This window comes from Phasianus colchicus, chromosome 4 (genome assembly GCF_987193195.1).
Source record: "Phasianus colchicus chromosome 4, bPhaCol1.hap1.1, whole genome shotgun sequence".
Taxonomy (NCBI): Eukaryota; Metazoa; Chordata; class Aves; order Galliformes; family Phasianidae; genus Phasianus; species Phasianus colchicus.
The window spans coordinates 20,854,235-20,868,888 of record NC_143439.1 but is presented as its reverse complement, the minus strand read 5'-3'; the positions used below and the strand labels follow the sequence as shown (position 1 = coordinate 20,868,888).

Genomic DNA, 14,654 nt, shown 5'->3' with positions numbered 1-14,654 from the left:
GGGGCTGATGGCGGCGCCGGCTGGGCGGGCGCGGGACTTCTCGGCACGCTCATCTTTTCCCGCCCACCCCGAGCTTCCCGTCAGGCTTCTCATCTCTTCGGCTCTCAGCTCCGCAGGAGGGAGCTGTGAGTGCGGGTGTGGAGTTTGTTTCCCCGTACTGAGGTAACGGTATCCTGCATTGGGGTGGGGGTAACCAGGCTGAAGCAGTAGAGCCTGAGGGTGAGGTGATGGGGCTCTATGAGTCTCAGCTTGAGGTGGTGGAGGGGTCCTAGCTGAGGTGCTGGTGCTCCAGGTTGGAGTGATGAGGTCTGATGCAATGGTACCCCGTGTTTAAAAAAGGCATATTTCATGGAATTATTAGGGTTAGAAAAGACCTCTTAAAGTCATCTAGTCCATCTACTACCAATATTGCCCACTAATCCACGTCTCCTAGTGCTACATGTATACATTTCTTAGACATATCCAGGGGCAATGATTCTGCTGCTTTCCTGGGCAGCTTGTTCCCATGCCTTACCATTCTTTTGGAGGATAAACATTTCCTAATATCCAACCTGAACCTCACCTGGCACAACTTGATGTTATGCCTGTCACTTACCTGGGAGAAGAGGCTAACCCCCGCCTCACTACAACCTTCTTTCAGGTAGCTGTGGAAGGCAATAAGGTCTCCCCTGACTCTCTGCCAGACTAAACAATACCAGCTCTCTCAGCCCTTCCCTGTAAGGCTTGTGCTCCAGACCCTGGATGCACTCCAGGGCCTCAAAGTCTTGAGAAGAGATACAGTACCTGTTTCTACTAGAATGCTCTCCTTCCTCAAGATTGAGCCTGATCTCTGCATCCTTAAGTCTCAGGATAATTATTGCAGAAACATACATGAAACCTTCAGGCAGAGTTTCATTACTTCCTGCACTGATGATGGCAGCTGTGATAATGATCTTCCACTGTAAGAAGTAGTGTACTGTGTGGACTGGGAAAGATTGCAGTCACCATCCCTGAATGTGTTTAAGAACCATTTGGATGTGGTGCTCGGGGACATGATGTAGTGGAGGGTTGTTAGGGTAGTTTGGTTAGGTCGTGTTTGGACTCGATGATTCTTTAAGGTCTACTTTTGCCTTTTGTTTTTCAGATGCAAAATGTCATTGCCTCAAAAAGGTATAGAGAGAATAAATCGATTCATTTTGTAAAGTACTGAGCCCAACTGACTTATTCTGCAGAAATGCAAGCAAGAAAAATAACAGCTTGTGGGAGAGCAGTTCAATTCATTTTCAGTAAAGGGTGAATGGGGTCTCAAGGAAAGATAGTACACAGTAATAGTAAATTGTGCACCTTTATAGCAACATGATCTGAGCCAGAAAGGCTCACAAAGCAAAAAGTAACTATGAAAAAAGGCTTCATGAAAGTAATATGCAGCTGGTATAAACATACTGAAAGTGCAAATGTATAAAGTTAAAAGTATGCAGTACTGTGAAGGTGAAAGATGCAAGATTGTCACTTAGGAACAAATAGAAGATTACATTTGTAATGCTGAGGCTCAGTGTAGGGTATGTCAGAAAAAAGTTATTGCATTCCTTGCTCAGAGTTTGAAGTGAAGGTGCCGACTCTTCCCCAACATCAGGCATCATTTCTATTTGAAAATGATCTCCAAAAAGCCTTTTGGATAAAGATATTTGCTGTAATGCTTGAATAAGATAGAGTTTGAATAGCTGACCTCACAAAATAATTCCACGATGGAGGAAATAGTTACAGAAAAGTAATGGTTCTGATCCAAAAACTTCTCTTCTGAAGTTGTATTGTATTGTGCAGGAAAGTTGTGGGTTTTTTTTTTTTTTTTTTTTTTTTTTTTAAGTGCAAAAGGGGAAATTTAAATAACAGTGAGAGAAACTTGAAAATTGCTATTGACTTCAGTGAAGGTAGGATGTCATCTGAAATACTATGAATTGTATTCCGGGTTGGAAAGGCAAAGAATCTTGTTAAAAGCTAAAAGAAAAACAGTCAAAGCTCCCCCTAGCTGCATGGGTATACACCTGAGTTAATTTAGGTATATCTGATTCAGTGCATGATGTGAGAAGCCTAACTAAAATTGGTGGGATTACTCATTCAGACAAGAACGGTTTTTGTGCGTAAGCACTGCAGGACTAAACCTCTATCATAGGTAGGTTTATTTTTTATCTTCCTCTCCAATTCTGAGAGTTAATACTTTAATGAGAAAATAATCTCTCTTTACACAGAGCTAACAATGTTACATGCTCTGCTTCAGGTTAATTTAAAAATTCAGTTCCCTTTAGTAGTTCTGACAGAGGCCTGGACTGTTTCCTGAGCACATTTGTGGCGAAGGCTCTGCACGCTCTGTCTTCTTGCTTGTGTGGCTCATTCTGAAGATAGCAGAAGAGGTGCTGATCTCTGCCCAGAGCCTTGTATTTTCTGAACTCTGAGGAATTAAGTGTGTGCTGGGAGTTGGATCTCTGATTTCTGTTTTCTGCCCGATAGAAATAGAATAAAATAACAGTACAGAAAAATTTCTGGCACACTGGGCTTTCTTTAAAAGCTCTTGGATTCTGCAAGAATCTCTCTGTTGGTCTTCATGATTGGGTGCACTGCAAGAGCTGTGTACCCCAAGCCCTTGGATGTGGCATTGGGATGTTTGGGCACTGCATGGTTTGCATGGGAAAGGACTGTCAACACATTCACATTCTCACTTTCTGTGTGTGTTGATTTTTACCATTAATCGTGTTAGACACATTACTTAAATAATCAATTCTGGCTGCTGTGGATGGCCTGAGCTTGTTGCCTTTGTGCAATTTAATATCCACTAAATAGAATGAACTGTGTAGTAAAACTATTTAAGCCACTGTGAAGGAGTTTGGAGCAGGTTAAGGAGCACAGGCTCTTTTGGCTGATGACTAAACGGGGAGCTGAAATCTCCTCAACACTACTTCAGTATTTTGAGAGGAAATAGTTCTGTGCTGTGAACTTGCCCCCAAAGCATCTCCAGTGCAGTACTGGAGCTGTAGCTGTAGCGTTTTGACACCTGTTCCATGGGTGCCCGTTCTATGGGTGCTCGTGACCTTGGCCTGCTTAACATCTCAAAGGCTCAGGGAAGTTCAGGGTTTGGTTTTTAAATGGTGGTGCTTTGCACTCTTGAAACTTTACAGAAATCTGTGAAACCACGGCCTTGGTGTTCACCTCTTTTCTTCACGTGAATGGTATCATTAATCTTACAGCAGTACCCACTGAATCTGAATAAATGAAGATGTCCCCGAGCTCAGTGGCAATAGCGGTTGTTTAAAAAGTAGATGTAGAGCTCTTTGACGCGCTGAGCCTGTCCACAAAGTGCCAATCTGAACCCGAACCCGCGTTTTCCAGCAGCCTCAGTGCTCCAGCCTACAATTTTCTCAATGGGATGTCGTCCCGCAAACGAAGTCCGAGAGCAAAGGAAGGCTTGCGAAGTCCCTCTGGCCGAGCCCGGCTTCCTGAGGGAGGAAATACAGCAAAGCTCGTGCCGCGCTGCGAAGCGTTTTCCGTTCCGGCCGCTGCACCTCGAGGGGTTAGGGAACGCCGAGGCACGGGGAGCGGAGCAGCGGCAGCGCAGCCCTTCCGCAGCAGCGGCGCCGCCGGCCGCTTTCCGCGGCGGGAGCGGCTCTTCCCCGCCTCCCGCTCGGCGCCGCCTCCGCTCCTCCCCCGCCGGACCCGTCAGGCGCGGCGGGGCCTCCCCGCCTGCTGCCGCCGCGGCGCTGGGCTCCCGGCGCCCACCTGCGGGCAGCGCCGCCGCCTGGAAGCGGCCGGGCCGCCGGGCATGAGAGCCGGCTCCTCCGGCGGCCGCAGCGGTGCCAGTGGCGGCGGCGGCGAGAGGCGGAGGGAGACCCCGGCGACGGCGACCTTCGCGGGGGGCTGCCGCGGAGGGAGATGCGCTGGCTGCCCGCGGCGCCGCCAGCAGCATGCTCCCCGCAGCCGACAGCGCTAGCGGCAAGGCCGGGCAGCCCGAAGCGGCGGGGGGGGGCGCCGCGGGCTCGCACGGCCCCGGCGGCGAAACCGGCGGTCGCGGCGCCCCGGCGGCCGCCGGCGAGGAGGGGGCGGCGGAAGACGAGGAGGACGACGACCCCCGCGCGTCCCGCTTCGCGCTGGCGGCGGGGCTGGGGCTGCTGGCCGCCGCCGTCGCCCTGCTGGGGCGGGAGCTCTCCGGGCCGGGGGGCGGCGGTTGGCCCGGCTGGGCCCTGCTGCCGCCGCTTCGCCTCGCCCTGTACGCGGGCTGCGCCGCCGCCGCCGCCTCGCTGGGCGCGCTGCTCGGCCTGCTGTGGCGCGGCCGCCGCCTGCCGCCGCCGAGCTTCCCCGCCGCCGCGAGCGTGCCGCTGCCGCCGGTAAGTGCCTCCGCGCCCGGCCGCGCTCTGCCCCGCGCCTTCGGGCCGGGGGGAGGGAGGAGCGGGGCTTCGCTCCGCGGGGAGGCTCGATGGCGGGTTCGCCGGTGGCGTTCGCGGGAGGGACGCGCGAGAGCCGGCGCGGCGCCGCCGCTAAGAGTACGGCCGCGCTGTGAAGCGGGGCAGCGCGAGCGGAGTGCCCGCAGCGGGCGGTTCTGTACCCCTGCTGACGCGCCGCGATCCGTTCTTACGAGCTCCTTGTAGCTCTCTTTTGGAGCGTTTTCCAGTTCCTTCTGAGCGGCTCAGGGGAAGCTCAGAGTTGAAGGAAAACAAAACCCAACGCATAGCTCTTTCTCCCCTTGCCCCCCCGCTTTGTGAAAACCGTAACGCATAAGCCCCCCGAATAGGGTTGGAAGTGCCGACGTCAAGAAACGGACGGTCGTTTCGGTCGCTGTGCCCGATGTGCTTTCTGTGCCCGTTTCTCTGCATGGTCCCGCGTCTGTGCCCATCCAGTTGTCGGTGTAGGTAGCGCACACCCTGTACAGCTTTACATGCTCGCTGTGCTACTACATACACGGTGCTGGGATTTATTGTAGCCCTACGTGCTACAATAAATCTGTGCTGTTACTCTGGAACCGGACTGAAGGCTGGGATTTTAAAGTCGCTGCCGAAGCAGCGGAGCCTGCCCACTGCAGCCTTCTTTCTGGAATTGATTTTTTTTTTTTTTTTTAAACACCTTCTCTGTGATTCAATTGAAATTTTGTTTGTCTCCCCTCCCTGCGCTGCTCTCAGAACGTAACCTGGTTGGAAGGAGGGGCTGTCCCAAAAGGAGATCTGTGTGTTGCTCTGGCTTTGATTCCAGGTCCCTTGCTCAGTTTTCTCATGTTTTCGATGTACTGTTTTGCTGATGTGTGTACACACCATGTATATTTGATGCAAAAATGGCTCATGGTCCTTCAGCTGCTTAAAGTACTCCCTCTGAAGATGATTTTGTGTATGTTGTGTGGTTTTCCTGACTGCTGGTTCAGCACAGTGTAGGCAGAGGAAGCAATAGTGTCTTCTTAGCAGCATATAGACATGTTGGACATCTGTGGAGATTTTTATTTCCAAGTGACTTCTGTACGTTTAGCTTGGGTAAAAATGTGAAGTTACTCTTCTTATTGTATGTTCTGACCATGCCTGTGCTCCTTGTTACCATTTGGTTGTTACCTTCCCATGTTCATAGGGCCTTATGGTGCTGTGTTGCCTCTTTTGGGAACCAGTGGTAGGAAGACAGTAAAGCCAGAATGCTTTCAGTGTTGTCACGTCTTTTGTCCTTCAAGAGCAGGAAGAATAGGAAAGAACCCTCTCTTGGCCTAATACATGTATATTTGTGGAGGAAATGGGTCCTACAGATCTAATTTTCTTTTCCATTTCTTAAGTCTGTGAACATGCGGGATAATGTTTATTTTTGATTTTTCACACTGGGGTTAGCATATGAGGAAACAGAAAGCATACGGCAATAAATATTTACTCTAGTGGGAGTCAGACTTAGCTCTTGGGAAGTGAGTGGGAGTACTCAGTCAACTTCAAAGGGGCTTGGATCGAGCTCTTCATGCTGTGCTGGAAAAACTGAACTTTTTGTGAGTTTTCCAATTCTGCAAGCACTTACAGCAGGAGTTTAGTGCTGCTGATTTTCGTGAATCTGTTTGTGCAAGTGAATAAGGCAGTTGAGAAAGTGCAATACTCTACGTTCATATTTCAGAAATACAAAGTGTATACCTTTTTCTTTTTGCCTGAGATGGCTTCTGGAGAAGCTGTCCTTCCAAATGTGAAGCTTTGCTTTGTCCTAAATACTGCCTCTACCCTCTGGAACTTGGGTTTCTGTTAGGTATCTCAGTAAGAGCGTTTGAAGCTCACTGAGAAAGTCTGTGTTGCCATGAAGAAGTGCCTTTTTCTGTCTGTATGGGAGAGCTCTAACCACAAGCTTCAGTTTCTTCCCTCTATTATTTTATAATCCTTAAAAAGAGAAGGAGAGATGTATAGATAAATGATAATATCTTGCAGGAATTAGTAGTAAATAGTTTCTGTTCATATTTAAATAGTGGGAATTGAACGACGCTGAAATTGTGTGACATCATTATCAGATATTTTTCAGCTCTTTCCAGGAGCAGGTTTAGGACCAGATTGTTTGTGGCAGAGGAGGACAGGAACATGCAAGACAGCAAAAAGGAACCAGTTGAACTCCAGTTGAAATGTGTAAGTCCCAGAGGACTTCTCGCTTCTGTGTGAGCAGCCTTGCTAATACCGACAGTAGCCCTGGGAAGGATTTGTTAGATGTGTCACCTTTTAAAATTCTGACTTGTTCCCTGTGCCACTGCTAACTTACATAGTGGTAGGGGAGATGGCTTTGACCCATGTGAAGGATCATGTTAACCAGGGAGGTGGGAAGGAAAACACCTTTTTTTCCCACGTTTCCAGTGTGAGTTGTACTTTTGCCAAGACAAAACTAGCAGGACAGTTTTCTTTGCAGTGTAGTATTTTGACTCTGATTCAAAGCAACAACTCTGAATAAGATGGTTGGTTTATCTGCATTTAAGTGATGCAAAACCCAGGGATTTGTTTATGAAATTTAAGTGCTATTATAAATGCAGATAAAATGAAAGATGCTCTGTATTAAGAACAACCTGCCTGGTCTGCCTTGCAGCAGTAACAAAAGCAATAAATGTGAGCTTGGTTTTTCTTCAGCCAGAAAGACATGCTGATTTTACTGTCCTGCTTTTCAGTTTTTTGTGATTTCCAGGGCTCCCAGTTTCTTTAAAACTTAGCTCCTGTCTGTTCGATTGCTCTTGTTTGCTTCTTTTAACAGCTCTCCATTCCTAGAAATATTTCTCTCTTAATTTAGAGAAACTTTTGTGATGGTGTCATACATTCCTAAAGTTCTGGTCTTGAACGTGAGGTTTTTCTGGAATTTGTCACTAAAGTGAAGGTAAAGGTTTTCTCCTTGGTTCAGGTAGTGACTGAAACCTCTGCATTCTGGAAAATAGCACTCGTGTGTGTGTGTATATGCCATGAGTTCACAGATGTAACAACATATTTAATTATATTTTGGAAGATAGCACTCTTTTATATCATAGAGGGATGAACAATGAGATTATTGGAAGTTATTTGCATGTAATCTGTGCTTTTCAAGACAGATAAGGGAGGCAAAGGACATGCATTTTCAGCTTCACTGTTGGATGCTTGCCATCAGACAGGGCTTGTGAAGGTGAGCTAGCAGGAGCCCCAGAAGCTGCAGGAAGCAGATTTGCCATCTGTGGGCCTCGATTTTCAGGCTTTTTGCAGGGCAGCTCTTGAGGTAATGAGAAGTTTTGAGCAGCTGTGAGGGAGAGGGAAAACTGCCTTCTTCCTTCCTGTCTTCTTCTTTACACCTTAATAAGTCTTCAGATGTATTTATGGTTTGTTGTTGCTTATTTATTTATTTACTTACTTTAACATCTGCCTTAAACCAAGTGTGTCCTCCATTCTGTCTCATTTTCTGCCCCATAAGGGAATACCATGAAAGCTTTGCTGTTGCAGGGTTTTGCTGGTGTTTCTGTTAGTCCTTGCAGCCTCTACTCATCGCTGTTCTGTTACACTGGTTTTAGTTCCTCTTGGGCTTACAGCCAAATATGCTGGTAGGCATATTTGTGCTTCTAGTTTATGAAACCTTTTTGCACTGAAAGGAGAGTATATGTTTCACTTCCATTTATTTTCAATAAAACAGGGGGTACGATACTTTTGTTCTTAGTGATATCTCTTACATAGGCAGGTTAGCAGTTTGTTTTTGATGATGCAGGTAAATTTACTACTATGCAAGTCCTGAAATTAGAGTAATGAAAAGATAGCATAGCATTGCTTATCAATTTCTGGAATGTTTTAAAGTTTTGAGTATAAGTTGCATAAGCCTCAAGTAGTTGGCTGTGGTTCTGTGAGCAGTTGCACTTTGGGGCCTGCAGCTTGAATGTTTTTGCTCCAGAAATGCGCCTTATCCATAGGAATTTGTAAGCTGGTTGAGAATGGAATATCTGCCAGGATGACAATTACCTGCGCATGTAACTATGAAGCAAAAATTTTATTCTTACAGAAGACCCATCTCAAGAAATGAAATGCTTTTCAGACTCTAATTTATTTGTCCCATAACCCCTTAGCAATCTGTAACCTTAGTTTTCCACATTTTTCTTCATTTTTGTTTATTTGTGCATATTTCAAGTTGGCACTGTGTCATGCTTAATGTTTACTTATCTCAACATTGTGTTAGATTTCATATTTTTCTGTAAATCTGGCAGGTTGTACCTTTATGAGGGCTGCTTCTTACTTGAAACGTACTTTGAACAACAGAAAACAACAATAGAAGAGAGCTGGGTAGTTTCTTCTGCTACTTGGGTTGTGCTGAGTGGGTCAGTAAGTGCAGCAGTGGGCTCAGTGCCCAAATCTCTGGCATTGGAGTCCCAGAGGTAGTACCAGAAACTCTGTCATAATGTCAGAAGTGTAAGTGTCTTGCATGCAAGGTTCGCTTTGGGATTGAAAATGCCATACCCCTGTAACAAACGCTCCAAAAATGAAATCTGATTGACCTGCTTTTGCCAGGTCTTAATTTCTTGTGTTCTGCAGAGGAAAGCAGCTAAACTTCCATAAGGAAAAGGCAGTTATGTAGAATATGATGTTCTTTCCCAGGCCACCACCTTGTTACAGGATGAAAAATGATTAGTTGAACAGCCCTAAGAGAAACAAATTGATGTTGTGTCCATGGAGGGTTTGTGTAGTCATTCTGTCCCACGATTACTTTTTTCCCCACTTGAGCTTGCATCATGGAAGAGAATAATGTTAATGAAATGAATGGGTCAGTTTCTTCTGCATGTGTTCTGATTCTGTGTTAAAAAGAGGCAGAACACAGCTATTTTGTGGGATGAAAAACCATTGGGGGGAGAGGGGGTAGGAATGGGCACATGGGCTGTCAGGCAGGGGCTGCCATGGAGGTTTTTCTGGCTCCCCAGAGTGGTTTCCATAGCACATGGCTCTTCTGACCTCAGGGTCAAGGCTGTGGGTTCTCACCATCTTAATCAAGGACAGACTGTGACGTTGCTCCGTAGACTGGAACTGTATACATTTCTCAAGAATTCACGGAAGCTTTCTATGATATTAGATCAAGCTAGCCTGGATGTCTGGGCCATTGCCAGCCTTGGGTTGGTTTTTGCTGATTTTTTTTTTTTTTCCTGGGCTTTTCAGACTGTTGTTGTCTGCATCTGAAATCATTCTCAAAAGTGTTGAACAATGAATGTTGTTCAGAAGTCTCTGGGAAATGCTTGCGTCCGGGCTGTAAACAAAAGCAAGTTCAAGGAAAACGTAAGCAGTTCCAGGAAGCAGCCGCCTCCATTTGTTAGCAACTTCATTCTTTGCACGTTCCTTCCAAATGTGCTTCCCACAACGTGTAAGTCATTTTGTCAAATCTTACTAAAGTTTCAGTCTGTTTTCTCTCATTCCTCTTTGGCAGTAAATTCTGTTGGATTGGAGCCCACCGTGGGGCTGCACCACTGCAAGTCAGGACCGACTGGAACATTCTGGGTATGAGAGCATCTAAGTGAGAATTTGGAGCTAAGCTAAGCCGTTTACAGACATCTTTGTCTTGGGCGATGCTAACAGTTTCATGAAAGATAGCATGGTTTTCTTATAGATGAGTGACAGGAAGAAAAATGTGGAAACACTCAAGTGATGGTTTTCTAGCTGAACCTGTTCTCTGTAAGGTGAGACATCTGCATACATCCATCTGACTTGAGGTCAGTGGGAAGAAGATCTGCCAGATCTGCTGGATTTTGCATTCTCTCAGTTGATAACTTTGAGTTTGGAGTGTGAATTTTTGGAAGACCTTCTGTTATCGCAGGTGCTGTGAGCCTGTGTTAGCAGGTTGTCACTGTTGTTTTGAAGGTGGCTGTTGCCATATGTCATCCAGCTTGGGGGTGCCTGTGTATTCAGTTGATTCATCATTATTGTCACAGAAACAGATTTATTATTTTTTTTTTTTTAATAAAAAGCAAGGGAATAGATTTTGCTAAATGCAAGTTCATAAGACTGAAAGGAAAAAGGAATTTGATCAACTGTTTCATTGCTCAATTTAAGATCTGGTCCATTTTCAACCACTAAATGAAGTATCCAGATCTCTGAAGGATCATCAGGAATGATAGAACAGTTCAGGTTGGAAAGCATCTCAGGAAGTTGTCTACTCCAACCACCTGCTCAGAGTGGGCACGGCTTGGTCAGGTCACTCAGCATCTTCTCCCTTTCATTTTTGAGTGTCTCCACGGATGGAGGTTCGGCTGCTTCTCAGGCCTGCTGTTCTGCTATTTGACCAGCCTCATTATTAAAGTAATTTTGCTTTATATCTGATAAGAATTCCTTGTTTTAGTCTGTGTCCTGTGCCCCTCATGCCATACAGCCACAAGAAATAATGGCTCCTTCTCTTTACTCTCTCATTAGGTAGCTGAAGACAGCAGTTATCTCTTCCTTAACTGTGTTCTAACCCTCCAATACATAAATGTTTGTGTTTATTCATATATTAGATTCTCATCTGTCCTTGAAAATCAGTTTTTAAACAAAGTGGAAGTAGGTTTCTTGCTTGGTCTGTGCCTTTCTCTCAGGCTATTTGTCTTTGTATGCAATGCCTGTTTTGATATGGAAGATTTCTTAGAAAATCCAACATTCCATGCATCTCCCTTTTTCCTTCAATAATACACTTGTTGCAGGTACAAAATCACCATTGCTAATGTTAATAATCACTTCTCCATTTTAAAATTCTCTTTGATCACTTGTCCTGAACTTTCTAATTGTAAACACTGCTGTTACCAGCTTCTTATTACAAAAATAAATAAATTGGTGCATTTTAGAAGTCAGATGTTATCAGCCTTAGAAAACCTTGTCAATGAAATATGTTCTTGCAAACTAAAATGTGAGGTTACATCTCAGCAAAGTGCTGTTCCTTGAATGTTTGTAATGTTAAGTCATGGCTTGAACTGGTGATTGAGCACTTGGTGGAAGGCAGAGCCAACTGTGGGGAGCTCAAGTGCATGCAACGTATCTGAGTGACCAGATGGGGTGGGGCCAGGATCTATGCCTTCCCAGACCTCATTTAAGGGTTGGCATTAGAAGCAAGGGTCTGGAGGTCCTTGTATAACTGAGGCCTTTTGAAGGTAAGCAGCTTCTTTCCGTTATTTCTGTTTCCATGGCTGTTGCATTTGAGCAGATCCTCATTTGCTGCAGCTTGGGATCTCGCTGCTCTGCTGTCATTACTGTGTTTTTCATCGTGTTACAATGTTGAAGGTTGAAATGTGGAAGGATCCAATGGTGTAAGGAGCCAGCTTACATCCTGAAAATATCTGCATTGCATCACGCAGTTACAGTGCGGAACCATGTTGCGATTGTGAGTTCTCCCTTACGGCATTTGTTTTGTGTTCTTTCCTGTACTGTAGAAAGGTCCTGAATTAAGAGGCAGGCAAGAAGACACAAGAAGCGTTCAGTATTTATAATTTTCTTATGTTGGCTGGAGTTAAGCTGATTTTGAAGTGAGCAATTTGGTTAGTGCCAGTATGAGTCTGTGTGCACGTATCTGTAGTAGGTGGATAACATTACACCAAAATAACTAGGCATTAGCCTGCAGATTGGCTGAAATGATGGCATAATACCTTTTAAAACTGTGAAGGGTGTTTCTGCTTAAATTCTCCTTGAAGTTTATACTGTTTTCGTGTTCTTTGTTGGTGTATGGTTCAATCACTGTGGGCATGTGTGGGAAGTGCTGTCTTCTCACAGTGCAGCTGTGCTCTTTTTTTAGTGGATAGGTGCTGCTGCTTCTCCCCTTGTAAGTCATCTGCCATCACTCATTTTAGTTACTTGCTTTAGTTACTTGCATCTATATGAGTCTGAATTCCCAAGAAGAGAACTGAAGTAAGCAAAGTGCCAATGGGGACAATTTCTATTTCTGATTTTAATTATACTCCTGTCTATATAGGGATGGTGTGAATCACAGAATGCTCTCTGCCAACTTAAAAATGTTTCTTCAACCACCCACCTATTTGCACAGTAATGCTTCAAAATAGACCAATGTTGGTATTGTCCAACAGCTTAAAATGGCAGTGGCCAGAAATGTTTTTGAAGGAAGAAACCTGAAAGAATGTGAACTGAAATTACTGTAAGAGAGCTAATGGTATCAGTTTTATTTTAGTTGTATTTTATGAGGCTAAATGAAGGCTGGTACACTGCAAAAATTACTCTCATCTGTATCTGTGCACATGTGTATGATCACCTTGAACTCCAGTTCTAGTTGTCATTTAAAAAGAAAAAACTATTTCTTCTTATGAATGTTCTCTTTGAATTGCAGAGTAATTGGACTGGGAGCTCCCATGATGCAGTTCAGTCAAGAAGGGTGGTCATTTCTCACAACATGGATAAGGCACTGAAAGAAGGTGAGTCCTAATTTGGATAGAGGAGCATCAGATCCTTTCTGTATGTCTCGTCCTCTTATCAAACTGTAGCTGTACAATATGTCTAGGTTTTGAAATGGCCCTGATTTCTTCCTCCTTGATAGAAAAAGAAAAGTCTTGGTCTTCCCAAGAGATCAGCTGCAGTGAGTAACGTGAAGTTGTGTTTGCAGTTGAACTGTCATCTTGTTATTTTAACTGCTGTTTTTTACATAAATATCTGGAAAATATGTGAAAACTGAGTTCTTTAACTGAAGGGAAAAAAAAGCCTAACATTTCAAAGACTCAGTTGGACTTCTCTGATCTGATAAAATCTATGCTCTTGCAGTAGGTCTTTCCATTTGGTCAAATTTTTGCAATGAAGACTGAATCTGAAGCAGTGATTTGTACTTCTGACTGCTGCAATATACGAAGTCTGTGGGTCACCAGTGCAGTCTGTGGCTTAAGATTGTGAACTATTTCCCATTATCAGCATGGAATTGGAGGTAGAGGGGCTATTTGAAGAGAGAGAGAGCTGTTGTGGATTACTGGGTGGAAAATGTTTTTTTTTGCTCTTCCGTCTTGCTGCATGCATATGGGAGAAGCTTTGTCTTTGAAAACATGACAGTATCTTCGTTTGAAGTAATTTTTCTGCAGATTGTTGGATTCATAAGTCCATCTTTACCCAGTCAGGCTGAAAGTTAGTTAAGAATATTCTTAAGTGATTCATTTCTCAGAGTTGAGGACTTACTGCTATGACAACTTTCTTTATTGCCATTTCTTTTCAGAACAATTTTTACTTTCCATTCACACTCTTGAATTTTGGAGAGCAAACTTGTCAGATGGGTTGTACTTCTTCCAGGCCTAGCTAAGTGACTAACAAAGCCAACTTGTCCTCTGTTATGCATTTAACAAGGATGAGACTTCTCACTCTGCCGCGTGTAAGTTAAAGTAAGTCTTTTTATCTCCCAAAGGTGTTGGAGGCAGTTTGAATTTGAGATGCTGAAATGGTTGCAAAATGAGACATTTTACCTTTTTATTGGAGTAAAATGATCAATCTCTGAAAATGGACATGGTATATACTCCTTGCCCCTGTAGATACTCTTTTACAAGTTCATTTTCTGGTTTCTTCGGCTATTCTTCATCATCCATGTAATTAAATTTGCCCAAGTTTTACAGTATCTTGCTAACTATCTTGTATCCATCCAGAATTACCTGTCAACTTTTGCTTTTACACTGCATTTTGCCTGGTGTTACTGCCAGTCTGTGTGAACTTTCCTCTTTATTTAGAGCAGCTCCTCATTACTGCACGGTTTGCTGAGGTTTTGTGATATCTCTCTTTCTTGATAAGCTGTCATGTGCTTTATTGCATTTTTTTTTTGTTCTCATGACCTGTTAAGGTAGTGGGGAGAATAGGCGTCATCGATCATCCTTACTTTTAATTGAAGGGGTTACTGATGTTTCCATTTCAGCTATCAGTGTTATTTTATTAAACTAATAAGTACTGTGGTTTTCCTGTGATGTCGACCAGGTGCCCTCCTGTGGAATGGCTTCTCTTTCTTAAGTTATTACAACAGAAGTATACGGAATAGACATTCAACAATGTTAGTCTCTTTCTGCACCAAAAAGGCTTACGTCTGTTTACAGCTTGGTTAGCAACTTCTATCTCTGACAAGCAAGTAGTACAAAAGGACAAAGCTTCAGAATGTTTCTTTCCCTTTAATTGTAGCATCTTTACATAAGCTGCAGGTGAAGGTGAGAGAAAGCTTTGAATTAGCCCTGCTACCCTGTGATGTGTTGCATTAAAGCGTGCAAAATCAGAACAAGTGTAATATTATGT

General features: G+C 44.4%; 1 protein-coding gene across 3 annotated transcripts in view; it reads left to right on the top strand.

Moving 5' to 3' along the window:
* Positions 1 to 63: 63 nt before the first annotated feature.
* The window catches only part of SNX25 (sorting nexin 25), a 64,070-nt gene continuing 49,479 nt past the window's right edge, over positions 64 to 14,654 (top strand). The window contains exons 1-2 of one of the 3 annotated variants that reach the window (XM_031607443.2): positions 64 to 162; positions 12,736 to 12,820. In XM_031607443.2, the coding sequence (XP_031463303.1) occupies positions 12,799 to 12,820 (22 nt within the window). In that variant the 5' untranslated portion in view covers positions 64 to 162; positions 12,736 to 12,798. Of the gene's footprint in view, positions 163 to 3,735; positions 4,353 to 4,880; positions 6,588 to 12,735; positions 12,821 to 14,654 lie in introns of those variants that run through there. The other 2 variants (XM_031607442.2, XM_090138866.1) reach the window with 2 other exon arrangements.